The sequence below is a fragment of the Ilyonectria robusta genome (genome assembly GCF_021365365.1).
Source record: "Ilyonectria robusta strain PMI_751 chromosome Unknown BGZ61scaffold_1, whole genome shotgun sequence".
NCBI lineage: Eukaryota > Fungi > Ascomycota > Sordariomycetes > Hypocreales > Nectriaceae > Ilyonectria > Ilyonectria robusta.
In genome coordinates this window covers 828,423-843,667 of record NW_025764435.1, presented here as the reverse complement: position 1 = coordinate 843,667, position 15,245 = coordinate 828,423, and the positions used below count along the sequence as shown (strand labels likewise).

The 15,245-nt window shown below is 56.1% G+C and overlaps 8 protein-coding genes across 8 annotated transcripts; 2 read left to right on the top strand and 6 right to left on the bottom strand.

The window, feature by feature from the left end:
- Nucleotides 1-355: 355 nt before the first annotated feature.
- BGZ61DRAFT_525155 (HAD-like domain-containing protein) lies at nucleotides 356-1,165 on the bottom strand (the record flags this gene model as incomplete). Its single annotated transcript, XM_046252712.1, has 1 exon — nucleotides 356-1,165. One exon carries the CDS (start codon nucleotides 1,163-1,165, stop codon nucleotides 356-358), a length of 810 nt encoding a protein of 269 aa, XP_046111732.1.
- A 339-nt stretch (nucleotides 1,166-1,504) lies between these two features.
- On the bottom strand, nucleotides 1,505-3,217 carry BGZ61DRAFT_437326 (transcription initiation factor IIF, beta subunit-domain-containing protein). Its single transcript, XM_046244108.1, has 4 exons — nucleotides 2,714-3,217; nucleotides 2,375-2,657; nucleotides 2,120-2,322; nucleotides 1,505-2,068 (listed from the first exon to the last, which is right to left on the bottom strand). The coding sequence occupies exons 1-4, from the start codon at nucleotides 2,984-2,986 to the stop codon at nucleotides 1,721-1,723; spliced, it is 1,107 nt and encodes a 368-aa protein (XP_046111731.1). The 5' UTR covers nucleotides 2,987-3,217; the 3' UTR covers nucleotides 1,505-1,720.
- A 37-nt stretch (nucleotides 3,218-3,254) lies between these two features.
- Nucleotides 3,255-5,082, top strand: BGZ61DRAFT_5621 (RNA polymerase II transcription factor SIII subunit A-domain-containing protein). The gene has a single exon (XM_046255837.1). The coding sequence runs from the start codon at nucleotides 3,665-3,667 to the stop codon at nucleotides 4,871-4,873; it is 1,209 nt and encodes a 402-aa protein (XP_046111730.1). The 5' UTR covers nucleotides 3,255-3,664; the 3' UTR covers nucleotides 4,874-5,082.
- A 198-nt stretch (nucleotides 5,083-5,280) lies between these two features.
- On the bottom strand, nucleotides 5,281-6,308 carry BGZ61DRAFT_5587 (ubiquitin-related domain-containing protein). Its single transcript, XM_046255730.1, has 4 exons — nucleotides 5,979-6,308; nucleotides 5,838-5,892; nucleotides 5,692-5,774; nucleotides 5,281-5,599 (listed from the first exon to the last, which is right to left on the bottom strand). The coding sequence occupies exons 1-4, from the start codon at nucleotides 5,987-5,989 to the stop codon at nucleotides 5,503-5,505; spliced, it is 246 nt and encodes an 81-aa protein (XP_046111729.1). The 5' UTR covers nucleotides 5,990-6,308; the 3' UTR covers nucleotides 5,281-5,502.
- Nucleotides 6,309-6,476: 168 nt separating this feature from the next.
- On the bottom strand, nucleotides 6,477-7,918 carry BGZ61DRAFT_437322 (band 7 family-domain-containing protein). The gene is made up of 3 exons (XM_046244107.1): nucleotides 7,450-7,918; nucleotides 7,023-7,378; nucleotides 6,477-6,961 (listed from the first exon to the last, which is right to left on the bottom strand). The coding sequence occupies exons 1-3, from the start codon at nucleotides 7,685-7,687 to the stop codon at nucleotides 6,638-6,640; spliced, it is 918 nt and encodes a 305-aa protein (XP_046111728.1). The 5' UTR covers nucleotides 7,688-7,918; the 3' UTR covers nucleotides 6,477-6,637.
- Nucleotides 7,919-8,329: 411 nt separating this feature from the next.
- Nucleotides 8,330-11,464, bottom strand: BGZ61DRAFT_5456 (uncharacterized protein). The gene has a single exon (XM_046255303.1). The coding sequence runs from the start codon at nucleotides 11,361-11,363 to the stop codon at nucleotides 8,400-8,402; it is 2,964 nt and encodes a 987-aa protein (XP_046111727.1). The 5' UTR covers nucleotides 11,364-11,464; the 3' UTR covers nucleotides 8,330-8,399.
- A 1,225-nt stretch (nucleotides 11,465-12,689) lies between these two features.
- Nucleotides 12,690-13,847, top strand: BGZ61DRAFT_437317 (translation initiation factor SUI1). Its single transcript, XM_046244106.1, has 5 exons — nucleotides 12,690-13,010; nucleotides 13,089-13,108; nucleotides 13,181-13,268; nucleotides 13,338-13,555; nucleotides 13,622-13,847. Exons 1-5 carry the CDS (start codon nucleotides 12,950-12,952, stop codon nucleotides 13,820-13,822), a joined length of 588 nt encoding a protein of 195 aa, XP_046111726.1. The 5' UTR covers nucleotides 12,690-12,949; the 3' UTR covers nucleotides 13,823-13,847.
- Nucleotides 13,848-14,017: 170 nt separating this feature from the next.
- On the bottom strand, nucleotides 14,018-15,186 carry BGZ61DRAFT_525148 (Borealin N terminal-domain-containing protein; the record flags this gene model as incomplete). Its single annotated transcript, XM_046252711.1, has 3 exons — nucleotides 14,018-14,639; nucleotides 14,692-14,962; nucleotides 15,018-15,186. 3 exons carry the CDS (start codon nucleotides 15,184-15,186, stop codon nucleotides 14,018-14,020), a joined length of 1,062 nt encoding a protein of 353 aa, XP_046111725.1.
- Nucleotides 15,187-15,245: the final 59 nt, after the last annotated feature.

The following is a 15,245-nucleotide window of genomic DNA, read 5'->3' as shown; positions in this document are numbered from 1 at the left end:
GGTCAGAGTCGATATGGCTCTCTCGATGTATCTTGGGGTGCTGAAGACTGCCGTTTTCGCCTCCTTCCTTCACGGATGAGCGATGGCAGAAGACACGCATCTTTCTTGAATTTATAATTCAGTGATTTCTGACTCGTAGACGTTTGTCCTTCTGTCTTTCGGGCTCCTGTACTGCCAACAGCGAAACATGCCAACAAGCGACGGGAAGAAGCCCCTTTCACCAGAACATCATGCATAGTAACAAAGAACACCACAACAGAGCCCCAAGACTTCATCGGCAAGTATCCGATTGTTCACAAACATTTGGGCCAGAAGAAATCCTTCGAAACACGTAGACGCTGCAAAAGCCCCCTCTCTACTCATGCAACACACCGCTCTCCAACACCTCCCGAAAGTCTCGCGCCCACATCAAGTTTGAGGCAGTCTCCCGCTCGCCAACATGCGGTACTGGCTCGCCCACTCTCCGTAGAGTGCGCATCAGCGACGAGGCTTCGTCATTCGATATGACGATGCCGCCTTCCAGGAGACACTCCATGTCCGTCGTCGAGTCCCCGAAGTAGAGCACCCGCTTCTTCTTGTCCGTCACGACATGATCCAGGGCTTCCCTTTTCTCATGGCCGTTCGTCATCCGCCCGCCCAGGAACTCGGGTCCCAGGATCGATCCGTCCGCGTGCGGCTCGTTGGCGATGACGCGGATCTGGTGCGGGAGGAGCACGCCCTCGATGAAGGCGCGGGACCAGTTCACCGAGACGACGCATAACTCCCATTCCTTCTCTCCCGCAAGGTTGATCAAGTCCTCGAAGCCCTCTCGGATCTTGACTTTGCCGCTCCTCACAGCCTCCTCGCCAGCGCGCCTCAACTTCTCGGCATCGAGACCGGCAAAGACTTGTGACGCCGCAACCCGATGTAGAGACGCCTCTTCGACATCCTTCATGCCTGATAGGAAACGTATTTCCTCCTCGACGCATTTCCGTTCCTCCGCCGGCATTGGGTGCTCACTGCTGTAGCGTTGGTAATCTTCCATGTAAGACCGGACCACTTGATCCCATTCGGCCTGCAGATCTTCGCCACGGTGGCGCTTCTGATACTCAATAGCCGAGTTGGCGAGTACTCCAACAGTGTCTTGTTGGGTAATTGTTCCATCAAAATCGAATATGAGATGCATGGTTGCGGATGAGGGCTTCGTCTCTGAGAGAGGGACGCTGTTGTATATGTAAATGATGTTGGAAAATGGGATCGCCGGAAACGTTACTGGCGTCAGACTTAATAATGTCCCGAGGTGTTCCGCCACCAAGACGCAGTTCACTAGATAGTCGACACCTGGTGACCTGATCAACCCATTCCGTCCTAAAGCCGCTTCATGGTTAATGGCGTGCGGGGAAGAAGCTGTATTACGTAGGTCCTGATGTGGATGCTACAGAGTGCCGATTGTGGAGCTTCAAGAAGCCGAATTCCCTTGAGTCGTCTCACTTTTCACTTGTCACTCATCACTTCTCACTCAAACGCCAAGCCTAATTTAACGACAGGTGATCAGGTGCCCATAGAGAGGCAAGTCTGCGCTGGCTTCTCATCTGTCCTAATCTCTAATAATAAAGGGTATCATACTCTAAAAACCCTGGCCTTAATGCCTTAACCCCCAAACACCAACAGTAAAGGAACAAGAATACTCCCGTCGGGTTTTGCCGATTCTGGGACATGTGAACGAACATTATCCACGATACTACTGCGTGGGCAAAACGTCCTCCATCTCCTCGCCCTCGTCATCATCGCCATCATCAACCGCCTCCGCCGCAGCTTCCTTAGACTCCGAGCCACCCTTGTCCCGGTAGGCGTCGCTGAGGCAGTAGTGATTGGCGAACCGGCCGCTCTTATTCAGAACAGCAACTTCTTCCAGGACTTGACGCAAATACGTGTCGGGCTGGTGCAGCTTCTGTCGGAGCGCCTTCATAGACCAGTACTGGAACTGACGGAAGCACTCGAAAATAAGATCCAAAAGCTGGTTCTTGGGGATACGAGCGGCCTTGAACACCTCGCCCTTCTTGGGCTTGACAATCGGAGCCGTGTTTTTCTAGAGAAATGTGAGCCATGAGAGCACGCGACTGAGTAAAGCGAAACATACGATGAAGTTGCCTCCCCAGCTGACTGCACCAGCAGTACCAGGATTGATGATGGAGGATGCTTTGTTGCGGCTGATGATTTGGAGCTTAGACTTCGATTGCTCGGCATCCATCAGGCGTTGCGCCAAGAGACGCTCCTCCTCTTGGACGTCTCTGGGCTCCACACGGACATCATAGTGGATCTTGCCAAACACTTTGGTTCGTTCTGTAATGTCAAATTAGCATGGAGGCAAACAGCCAGCAAGGTGATGACAAACTTGGCACCGCCTTGCGGTAGTATGGCTGGTATCGACTCCTCCGGTCATAGGTCGGTCGCTCGGCGCCGCTAGCAGCAGCAGCTCTCTGTCTCAGGATCGAGGCTGGGATTCCGGCGTTGGAGGCGTCCTGGCGCGCCTTGGTGCGCGCCTTGAACCCTGGTAGGTCCTCTTCACTGAAGATGAAATGGTTGTTGACGTTTGCGTCGAGGACCTCGAGGTCGTACTCGCGGGGGATAAGTTGGTGCTCTGGGCAGTTAGGATGAAGCAGCATGCGCAACTTGGTCTATGAACATGTCAGAACGCAGTTGCTGGGGAGACTGCAATGGCATTGTTGCCTACATCCGTGGCACCGTCAGGCTTGGCCTCGTTCCATGTGCGCAGTGTTCCGATTTGAATCTCGTCGTCGTCGCCCAGTCGCTCCGTCATCTTCACCCACGCGTCCCACATGTACTTGGGGACGCGCGCGAGGTAGAGAGTCTCAAAGGGGCTGTTCGGAAGGTTCTTGTCGAAGAATTCGAGGTCTCCGGCATCTTCGTAGAGGTCATCCTCCTCGGCGTTCGCGGGGGAGGCGGTAGCCTCAGGGTCGGGCTTGATGAATCCGGCGTCGGCCATGGTGGGTTGTGATGGTAGCTGTAGCGAGTGTGCGACCAGGCTCTCTGGGGTCCGCTGAGATGAAAAGGGTCGGGCCGTGCGTTTGCGACAGAGGGATCGTGGGAGAGAGGGTGTGCGGGAGAGGATTGACGATGGACAAAGAGGCGCGATGTCAAAGGCCTGAGGGAAGTCTTTAAGGCTGCAGTGACGAAATGGGAGCTGGAGCGCCAGTTCAAGAGGTTGATGCGCACGGGCCAAGCAAGCTCCAAGGTGCACTGTACGCGAGTAAGTTAACCGCTAGCCCTAATGTGGCTTAGATCTTACTACCCAGTTGGGGAATGGTCGGCTTATCCAGGTCGGTACGTACCCTGAACTCCAGCGCCTGTGTCTTCCCGGCGCCGCGAATAACCTACAACCTCTCAAGTCTCGACGATCAACGAGACTCGACCAGACAAGAATGATCTTGTGACATTAGGGCCCGGATGGTCAACCGCATCCAGGTCTTTTCCTTCCCCGGCTACTATATTATTCCCCGCCCTTCTCAACTCTCTACCGCCTAGTCCAGAGACCATGAACCCGCCAGTCCTGGTCATCCTCATCCAAGCTACAATTACGCCGACATAGCGACACCGAATCCATCGCGCTGATTCACAACCACATCCAATCCACACCGTCGTCCCCCCGACTCAACTCGCCGATATGGGTGTCAAGTCTTTGATGGAACTCGCCACCGCGGCGTGCATCAAGAACATCCGCGAACTCGAGAGCGTTGGCGACTACCTCCCTTACGAAAATGTGCGCCACATCCTCCTCAAGGTCAACAACGCACACCAGCTACGCCAGATCGAGCTCAACTCTCCCCAAGTCGATGGAGAGACCGGCGAGATTTGGCTCAAGATCATCGAGCGCGAGTTTCCTATGGAATACAAGGCCAAGGCATACAAGCCCCAGAACCCCAAGAAGTGGTACCGCGTATGGGAGAAGTACAAGAAGGACCACGACCAAGCCCTCCAGGAGAGCGAGGCGAAGCTCATGAGTACCCTGGCCGGTCTCAGGCAGAATAAGGAGAAGAACACGAGCACAATCATCGATAGGAGGCTCGATAGGAGGCTCCTACCTCGAGTCGGTCCCAAGCGAGGTTGGGGTCCACGGGACACAACCACCAGTACTCTCGCATTTGCCAGAGGTAGTCGTACCAAGACCGCCAACGGTGCCAGTGTCATGAGAAAGGTGCGACGCGAGACCAAGGAGATTGCCAGTATCCACGGAGCGCTCTCCAGGCCGGTTCGAGGTACGGCAGCCCTGACACGGCCGAGCAAAGCCCCTGCGGCCATGGTCAACGACTACCGAAGGGCCGCTCAACCCGTCTACCGGCCAATCCCTAAGGTTTCCGAGCCATCTTCTGCCGTCATGGAGCACGAAGAGCGAGCAACCTTCATCTCGGACTCTGAGGATGATGACGACAATGACGAGCTATTCGATGATGATGAACCACCTCCAGCTCGGGCTCCGCCCACAAAGTCCTTTGCAAAGGCATCCGCCACATCACTTCTCAAAAAGAGACCAACAGGACAGTCGTCGAGCGCGTCCCCCACTAAGAGTTACACATCCTCTTCGACGAGTTCCGCACCGAGGACCACCACTAAGCGTCCAGGGATCCTATCAAACAATTACAAGTCCTCCGCAGCCAAGACACAAACTGCATCATCATCAAGCACCGCTGCACCTTCGAGGCCCGCGCCATCATCTGAGCCTCCCAGGCCAACTCAGCGCCTGCCTCGCGCGCAAGCTTCCCCGCCTCCAGCAATGGACTCAGGACCATCCTCACCACCACCCATCCCGGACATCACAGCACCACGCAAGAGGAAGGCCGTGGATATCTTTATGAAACGTAAGAAGAGAGCTTGAAGCCTGAATATGGAGGCGTATTTGACATTGCGTCTGGATCTTGGGTAGCTGTCAGCAGGCGTTTTTCTGGTCTCGCGAGTTTTAGGCGACTACGTTGGAAGAATATCATAGCTTTGGGAAGTGGATAACAAGCATCTGGAAACTAGCCTGGGGAGACATATATATGTGTGGCGGACAGCGGTCTGGATATGGATATGGGCATGGGAACGGGAGAAATTTGCATATTGGTGATATTTTGTGTACGGATGACTGGACTTGTAGCCGGTAGTGCAGAGACACATCTAGATTTTTATAGATAGCTGCGAGCTTGAGTGCAAAATACTGGAAGTTGCATCATGACCAACTTGTTCAAGCGAGTCTTGGGGTATCATCATTCCATATGAACGACCGAGGCATCATCACACGAAGAGCAATACAGTGGCGGTCCCGTTTTACCATGGCAAAACTATCGATCATCTCTGCATGAGTCTGAGACACAGCTTTCGTTATGCGTGCGCAAATATCGTGAATGTCGTCCCGCCCAACGCCCGAAAATGCAGCCTTCGCGATTCGTCCCCGTCCACCATCTCGTTGTCTTCATATCTCAATCCGTCGGGGTTCGACCACCGAGCTTTGAACCCGGTACTCCTTCAGTAGGCCATGGATCGTCCCCCTCTAAGAGCGAGGACGAGATGCAGGGTGTCACCGGCGACGAGGTTGTACTCGGCAGCGGTCTTGTCATCGGTCCTGTGGCGGGTTGTTCAGTCAGCTCCAGTTGTCCGCATGGCGAGATATACGTGAAGGGGTTGTGGGAAGGGAGGATAGGGAGCTGGCCGTACATTTGCTTGCCGCCGTGGATCAGACGCTGCTGAACGGGGGGAATGCCTTCCTTCTCCTCGACCTTTTCCTTGATCTGCGAGACCTGCGATGGCGGTTAATCCAACACGGCCAGCTTGACGGACAAGTGCGACGATTCGCGAAATACCTTGTAGTCCATCTCGATGTCGAGCTCAATCTCCTTGCCGGTCAGCGTTCGGACCCTGCAAGGCAGCTGTTAGCTCGTCCGTTCCGCCGCGTGTTCGGGCTGGCCGTCTAGGGCGGCGGCGGCGGCGATAGGTTCACGCACTTGATCAACATGGCGTCGGTTGTGGCTGCGGGTGTGGCAGCTTGAGATCGATTCTGGTAATGTGGAGGTCTTCCTCGAGCGTGGAGTTTGCAGTTGGAGGCGTCAGAGAGTCGTACAAGTGCAAGATGCGGGTGCGCAAGGCTGATGCGAGGAGGCAGCGATGGTGGGTTGGGCTGACTGATTGATGGTGGGGTTGGTTGGTGGAGGAGGGGCGGCGGACGGAAGCGGGACGGAGCTAGGATGCAGTACCTCCTACCTTGGGTATAACGTGATGACCAAGGACTCGGTTGGCAGACTGTTGGAGGGCACAAACAAGATATATTTCAGTTTACCGAAATAAGGGTTGGTTTATTTCCTTTAGAACAAGCGCCTGCCTCCGTTTGCTCATGTTCCTCGCAACGGTGGCTCTCCTCTGGAAGCAGGCGTTGGGCTTCTTCACGAAACACATACTTGCAAAACTCACTCCCAACTGCTCAGCCATCCTCACAACTCAAGGCATTTCATAAAAAGGTTGGATTAGGTAGTCTTTGCTGCCTGGTATTCCTATAATACATTCCATCCTCGCGGTAAACATACAGTGGAGATTCGTAGCAAACCCCGGGACTCCCATTTCCTTATCCCTGTTCCTCTTCCCCTCCATTTCATCACTGCCACCCCGCTTAGTTGTTCTTCTCGGGCATCTCAAAAACGTTGAGCCCCAGGCCCTCAGAGTCCAGCAGCAGCCGGTTCTTGGACCCAGACTCTTGCATTTGCTGGGCGATGAGCCGGGCGTTCTCAATCTTCTTGAGCTCCACGTACGCCTTGTTCTTCTTGATGGCCTCACCAATCAGCTCGGCGGAGCGGGCCTCACCCTGTGCCTTGACAACCATGGCCTGCTTCTCCTGTCGGGCCTTGTCCACGATGAAGGCAGCGCGCTGGGCCTCCTGTTGGGCGACTTGCTTGGCTTCGACGGCGGCGGTGAATTCGGGGGAGAAGGCGAGGTGCTATTGCCATGTGTCAGCCGGATGGTTCGGGGGAATAGTTTGCAATAGCGGCATTTCATACAGTCAGAGAGACATCGTCAAGGAGAATGTTGAATCGGGCAGCTCGTCGAGAGAGGTTCTCTCGCACCAGCTTGGCGACCATCTCTCGCTGGGTGATCAACTGGCTGGCGTTGAACTGGGCAACGACGCTCTTCAACACCTCATTCACAATCGAGGGCAGCACTCGCTCGTCGTAGTCCACACCCAGGGTGCGGTAGATCTGGGGCAGAGCCTCAATCCGGGGCCGGGAGAGCACACGGCAGGTAATGTTAACCATCTGCAGATCCTTGGTGCCAGTCAGCGAGGCCACATTGCGCGGCTTCGCTCGCACGTCGTACACGATCGGGGTCTCGAACCAGGGGATGTTGATGTGCGTTCCTAGAAACCGCCCGTCAGCTCGAATGCCACGGCGACGCGGAGTCCCGGCTCCTCCGAGGGCGCCTCCTCACCTTCGTTGTAGATCTCCTTGCTCACGCCGCTGAGCCTCTGGTACTTGATGGCGCGCTGACCACCGTCAACGTTGAAGAGCGAGTTGGACAGCAGCATCGCACCGCCGGCCAGCAGAATGCCGCCGGCGAGGGCACCGCCAGCTGCTCGGGGCATCTTGGGGCCGCCACCTCGGCCGCTCGTCTGCTGCATCTGGCGAAGGCGGCGCATGGCCTCGTCCTGCCAGTTGTTCTGCGACATCCTGAGTGATTTGGTGGACGGTCGCGACCTGGGATCGAGTCGAGATGTCGGGAGTGGCGGGTTTGGCGGTCGTGGGCTCGTCGAAGTGATGAGTGGTGGCGTTGGAGCTGCTCGATGAAGCTCTCGTTGATGGGTCCCGTTTTTCCATCGTCGGCGGTTCCCGTGTCGTGACCCACCCCCGTGCTCTCACACTCCACCAAAAAGTGCCGAAGGGCCTACCCTACAACCTACCCCAGCAACGTCATTTCTGTTCTATAGAATATGTTTGTCAGACAGCATGAAATGATCTAACACTGCTCTGTGTGTATTATCGCTATTTGTGGTGTTGAATCTCTTTTCTTTTAATTCTTCATTGAGTCGTAGTAATAAACAGTTGTCTGCATTGTCGTCTCCATCCTCGTTTCTTACAGCTATATGTGTATTGATGTCCTTATACCAAGAACATCCCATGCTCCTCACTATTCCTAACATTTTCCAAGTACATGACATGATATCCAAACCCCGTTCGCCAGCCAAAGGGTATCTACCCGGAATGAGCACAAAAATGAGAGCTAAGCCTCCATCAACGTAAAGGACATTGCCCACTCATGATCCCATTCACCACTCATACTATGTCCCCCAAAAACAACCATCAATCATCTCTGCGTATTATGTCGAGAATGTGCCAATGAACAAAAGAGATCCCCCAGGAGTGTCAAACTCCGCTTTCCGATTAGTTACCTAGAGCAATCTGAATAACCTCGGTACCGGCCTTGGGCTTTCTGGCGAAGCCGTTCAGCATCCTGAATCCGGCCTTGCAGTTTCGGCCCTCCTCAATCACAGCGGGGACGCCATCGAGGCACTTTCCAGCTTCTTCCATGGCAGTACCGGCAGTCACCGTGTCGGCAAGTCGAAGCTCGCCCGAAACCTTCTCCATCTCACATCGAAGGAGCCACCGCTCCCAACTCCATCCACCCACAATGCTGCTCACGCTCGCGACATCGTCGCTGCTCCCCATCACAATGGCACTGAGCCGGCAGGTCTTGACGTCTTGGCCATTGGGGCTATCCTTCAGGGGTGGGGTGGGGGGCTTATGAATGTTTCGCTTCGCACCCATTGGCAAGCACATCCAGGCACGTCGGACATCCTGGAAGCCAGTTTTAGCCAGACGGCCCAGCCACAGCTTGGTCGGGTTGGGGTCATAGCCGAGGGTCTTGAGGGAGAAGCCAAACTCCACGCTCTTGGCAAGGCCGATGGGGCCTGCGTTGATGATGTCAGAATCGAGAAGAGAAAACTCGAGATAGCCACCAGGCTTCAGCACGCGAATGCACTCCTTAAGGCAGCCGTCCCACTCGTCCTCGCCGTTCTCGCCAAACAACTTGAGGATGCTATGGAGCTCCCTGGCCGAGATGAGATCGAACTGGTTGTTCGCAAACGGGAGGCGAGTCAATCGCTCAACAGCTACCTGGCGGTGGTTGGGAGGGCCTCGGATGTTGGCGTTGGAGAGCTGGCGGATAGCCTTGGTGGTGACAGTGTAGATCTTGGTGTTGGGGAACTGGAGGGCACAGTGCCATGCCCAGTCGCAAGCGGACTGTCCACCAAGATCAAGGATCCTCGCGCGGTCGCGGGTCACGCCGTCCTTACCTGGAGCCATGCGTGAGAGGCGGGCAAGACGCTTGGTGACCGGGGCGGAAATTAGACGGCCACCGTTGAGCATCTTGATGGCGGCGACATGCCAGGTAGAGACAGTCATCTGGTTCATGGCTTCGACCTCCTTCTCCCGACGCAGCTTCTCAGGGTCGTCGGTCAAGTTGTCATCGCCACGGGCGACGTTGGAGCTGAGTCGCTTCTTGGCAGATTGGGGAACGACGCTGAGCTGGTACTTGCCGAGGAGCTGGTTACGGTGGGATTCTCGAAGCGAAACCCGTTGCCCCTGGAGGGCTTCAAAACGGGCGAGCTGGTGAACAAACACATCCTGGCGCTGAGTCCTGATGATGTAGTCCTGGAAAGCACGGTAGTAGGCCGACTCCTGGCGCAAAAGCATCGACGGAAGACGCTTTGGCTGGACAGAAGCGGAGACTAGGTTGGAGAAGCGGACCGTCTTCTTTCGAACAAGAGCTTGCTCAGGCTGGGGCTCAGTTTGGGGCTCAGCCTTGACTCCTTTCGTCTCCTCGTCCTCGGAGACTTCGGCGATGGTGTCTAAAGCGCCATCATCTTCGGAAGTATCGTCGTCAATGGGTCGGAGGTATGATCGCTGAGCCACGAGCCACAGTTCAGTGCGATCAAGGTTCCCGAGTGCCTCCACTTGCTGCTTTCGAGCATAGTTAGGGTCGTAGTCAACAACAATCTCGGTCGGGACGTCCTCGTCATCCGGAGACTGAGGGGCCTTGAGGGTCTCGGTGGACGAGTCGGTGTTTCTGTGCTCAATGACGGGGCGGGCAGTGGGCATATCGTCAGAGAAATCATCATCGTGCAATTCGAGAACGTGCTCAACGACTTGGGGCTCTGTGGCAGCGGGTGTGAACTTGACATTCCTGTAGAAATCTTCCGCGATCTCCTTGCGCTTGGGGACAGGCGGGAGCGGGGAACTGGTTCCTGCGTTCCAGGGGCACCTGTAGAAGTGCTCAGCAGTCGTCGAGGTGGGAGGGGGCAGATCCTCAGGGGACTTGGAAGGCATATGCCAGGTGTTTCGAGTCCGGGGAGAGAGGCCAGAGAAGAAACCTCCCGGTGACGGAATGTCGAGCTTTGTCAAATGAGCGAGCGATTGACGGTGCGGGTTTGGGGCAAAGGTCGTGCCCTGAGTGATGATCGGCTTGAGGATCCCGACGAGTCGCGTATTGTTGTGTCGCATCTCGGGAACAGGCTGCGGTGGTGCGAGCAGCTGAGGCACTTCAAGGACCTGAGACGGTTGCTCGTGAGGGTCTTCGTCGCCATGCGACAAGGCTTGGAGCGTAGCTAGAGCACCAGGCTGAAGCTGCACGCCTGTCCAAGCCTCCTCGGTGGTGACCTCGTCATTCCCAATGATCGGGGTTGGCGGGGCACTCATGGCCGCGAGTTGCTCGGAAGTCAAGCTGCCATCGAGTGAGGGAGGAGCCGAGATGGTTGGGATCTCCATGGCTTGTTGCATGTCCATGAACTCCAACTGAGCCGGAGACATGGGAAACTGAACAGACGGAGTAAGCGGCACTGGAGAAGACAACTTCTTCAGTCCCTCAACCGCGGACCATGAGTCTGTGGAGTTCTCGCGGCTCGCGGGTATGACCAAGGGAGTGGGCTGCTTGGCCGAGGCCTGCCTCGACCTGACAGATGACATGCGCTTAGGCATCTTGGCCAAAGCATCCTCGTCCTCCGACACATCGTAGAGATCTTCGAACTCGGTGACCGCGGTGGCGACGCTGGCACGGTTCCAAGGGTTGGCGGAAGCCGTTGGTGAAGTGTCGGTGGAGTCGGCGGAGGGCGACGAGGGGAGGACTGGGGCGGAGAGGTAGTGAATTCCTCTGGGGGTTGGAAAATGATCGCTCATCGGAGACAGCCAGGCCTCGATCGTCAACTCCGCACGCCTGCTTCGGTCCTTGGTGTTTTGAACCAGACTACCGTCGCTCTCCTCTTCGATTATTGGATTAAGGTTCCGCCGTTGTCTTCGAGCCTGCGAAGACTCCGGGGATTGGTGTCTAGGTACGTGAAGTGCATCAGCCATGTTGCGAAGATCAGATATTCCTGAATATCTGACTGTAGCCGGTTGGCACGACGCAACACTGGTGGTGAATGGGTATTAGTGGTAAGGGTAATGTATGTATCGACGACCGGCGTCTGGGTATTAGTACGTATAAACGACAGGATGCTTCGATCAACGAAAGCTCTATTATAGATTTGCAATGACACAGCGCGACAGCTGGAGATGGAAGAAGTGAATGCGGAGCAAGATGCCAGGCTTCCGGTTGGGGGCTGGCAAAGTCTTAAAGAGGCCGGGGCGAGAAGCCAGGAGCGGGTATGCGGTGGGCGGCAAGCAACTGCAGTCGCAAAAGTGGCACCTACAAGCCATGTCAAGAACCATGCGCTCCCACAAGCGCATCTCGGTGGGTCGATGCAGCGACGGACCTGAACTGTCTTACCGCATGGAGCGAGCGGAGGTTGGCGAAGACATCATCAGCGCCTCCAAAAGGAGCTGACTGGTGAGCAGGGCGGCGAGTGCATGGTGCTGGGCAATGCCGGCGGCGCCCAACTCACAGCCCGCGCCGCGTGAAGGTGCGTGAGAGTGCGTGAAGATGGATGAAAGTGGGATGGTGGCCTGCATAGCCGTCCTGGCCGCGTCCACTATCAAGCGACTAGTTGGCGGCTTCATCCAATGAACGAAACAATTGCCATGCAGCTCGTGCTTCTATATTTGGGTGACAGCGGTGCGATGGAGTAGCTGGGCCGGGCAGGATGACGACTGGCTGGCGCGCGCGAAACTGTGACATTGGTGGCCTATGATTGAGCTCATATGGCAGGGGTCTGGCCAATCGTGGAGTTGGCCTTCTCCCGGCGGCTAACTGCTGCTTGGCCTCGCATATCCCCGTTTCTCGAGGAGGCTGCGGGCTTGTGATACCGATGCTAGGGCGCATGACTAGACAGGACGACAGGACGACGAGAACGGTGGATTGATACAAATCATGCAACAAGCCCGCCCTAGAGGTGGCCGGCTCGCCGACGTCTCGAATGTCATGAGCGTTTGGGCGGCGTGAGTGGGGGCGAGAACTGGTGGTGGAAATGGCTCCCAGAGATTGACGCGCCAGTTATGGCGGCCACATCGATCGACGTGTGAAGGCTGCAAGCGCTGACCCGGAAACACAACTTTCGCCAGGTGCCATCAGACCGGAGCCGGAATCAATAGTTCCTCGAGGAAACGGGCGGGTAAGTGCATTTATGCAGATGCGCCCCAGTCTGCAGTGTCACTATTGTGTTCGGGGCCCTTTCTGGCGTTGCTTTGCAGTGTCGTCCATTGAGGGTTGGCGGCGGTTAGTGAAGTTAGCTAATAACTCGGGACGCCGTCCAGAAGAGGTTGGGAGGAGACTCGGGGAGTTGGAGAGTTGGGGTCAGATCTCGGTGCCTCAGACAGAAACGGGAACCTGCCTCAGGCCCGAACGGCCCCGCCACCCGCTCCGCTCCCTGCCGGTGCTCGCTGGGCTGGCAGCGCTGCAAGCCCCTCCATGAATTTTACCCCGCCATGGGTTGAGTTATCGTATCTGGCACGCGTCTCGCCATCCAAGAGCTTCCCCTACACCACGTCTGCACATACACGCCATGGCAGACACAGAACAGCCCGAGGGCGAGCCCCAGGCCCGACATGTAGTATACTGCGGCGGTATGTCTTCTTTTTCTCCAGCAGTTGTCCCGTCTGCTCGCTCCGATGAAAATCTGAATTAATTCTGACCCTGACCAGTTTGCACTTTGCCCCCCGAGGTTCGCTCCCCCCTCCCATATGACATCCCCCCCCGCGAATCCGACCCCCGAAGCTTAACGATGGCCAAGTAGTACTGCGAGTATGGTGGCACCGTCAGAAAGTGCCAGGAATGGCTAGAGAAGAACGAACCCGTCATGTACGAACGGATTTGGTCCGCAGGTGCGAAAACCCCCCTGGTCTTTCCAGACACACTACCCGGGATTGAACATCCATTAACGCCCATCCCAGAGGCCCTAGAGGCTGCCACCGCGTCACTCTCCGTCGAAGCCCAGAAGCGAGCCGCAAAGGACGCCCAGAAGAAGACGGCAAAGGCTGAGGCCGCCGAGGCCAAGCAGGTTGAAAAGCTTGCCAAGAGCATGATCACCATCAAGCGGATCGAGCGAAACAAGAAGAAATACGTCACGGCCGTGATAGGCCTCGAGCTTTTCGGGCTGGAGTTGAAGAAGGTAGGCCACTTAAAGCCGCAAGACAGGTTGTGTCCCGAGAGCGGCACTTGCTAACTCATCCCCCAGGTGGCCAAGGATCTCGGCAAGAAATTTGCGACTGGATCCTCGGTGACCAAGCTTCCCAGCGGAGGAGAGGAGATTGTGGTGCAGGGCGATGTCAGCCCCGAGATCGAGGAGTTTTTGGTTGAAAAGTACAAGGAGATACCTGAGGATCACATTGAGCTTGTCGAGGACAAGAAGAAGAAGAAGGCGGCACCCCCACCATAGACAATCGCAGATAACGCATTCATCATTATTAGGTCTTGACTCGACGTTTAAATGCTCATATACTCCTGTTCCCGTCACCTCCTGTTCCCGTTACATGTCCCCTGCCAATTGAACTAGCCAGACTCTTTCCTAGTCGTCCTATCCCAGTAACGCCGTTCATGAGAAAAAACACAAATGCTCTTCAGAGACCGAGCTTCAACCTCGTTTCCGTAGCACTCGCCCCGTACCTGTTGTTGGAGCGGCAGCTGGTGCGGCAGCTTTGCTAGCCGCCTTCTTCGCACCCCCTGTCACCCCCTTCCTGATGGAGCTCATCATTCCTCTCTTCGTTGCGGGTGCCGGCTTGGCCGCAGCCCCCCGCTTCACTACTGTCCCAGTGCTGCCCTCGCTGGTCTCGCTGTTGTCACTAACTCTGCGAGCGTTTCTTGTAGCAGGCCGGGATGGAGGGGCTCGAGATGCTGCAGGAGCAGCCGCCCGCCTAGTTCGCGTGGCAGCGGTCGTACCACTAGAACTTGAGCTCGCGTTTGAAGTCGCCGTCACCTTCCGTGCCGCTCCAGCCCGGGTCGCTTTGGCCTTCTCCACCATGCTGGACAAGACACTTGTCGCGGTGGTGCGCGTCGGCCCAGAGTTCTTTAGCGGTGAAGCGGGGCGTGCGATGGCAGACTTGACAGGGGATGCAGGTCGGGGTCGGTTCAGACGCGAATTGGAGGAGGTTGGTGACAAAATCTGTGCTGGGCGAACGTCTGCACCTGGCCTGACACGAATCCGCTTCTTGGCGTTCTCGACCAAGTCATTCTCCTTGTCTCCAGAGATCGCGTCGCTAATATAAAATGTCAATAAGAGGATATCGCGTCGCTTGTTATTGCACTGACCTCATGCGCTTTTGAGCGCGTCCGGCGGGTTTCACAGCGAGAGTGCTGGTCTGCGCCGGCTTCTGGGGGGATCGCGCAGAAATAACCTTGGCAGGAACTGCTGCTCTTGTTGACCGCTTCTCCTCTTGCTCCAGGTGCTTGAGTAGGAGATCACCCATCTTGATCTTTCGCAAGGACACGGGAATTCGGTTAATTCGAATTTCGACACGCGCTCGGAGGCCTTGCGCCTGGAGGTTGTACTGGGCTCGTAGTCTTCGAGCGCGTTCGGTGACTGGGAGAATTGTCAACATCACATCGCGCCTCCACATCTGGAGAAACTCTCGTACTTTCTAGTTGGAGGTTGTCGATGAGAGCCTGCTTCTGGTGTAGACTGATTCCTCCCTGTCGCTTCTTGATTGGGCTTCGGTGGTGAGGTGTTGTTGGGCTGGGCCGTATGGGAACTCTTTGATCCGCCATCGCGTCTGATACTCGCTGCTTTGTTCGTACGGGGGCCATGTTGGGTGCTGGGCGCGTTGATTTGAGGGGCACGTCGATTTTTGAGGGGTGCGTCGTTT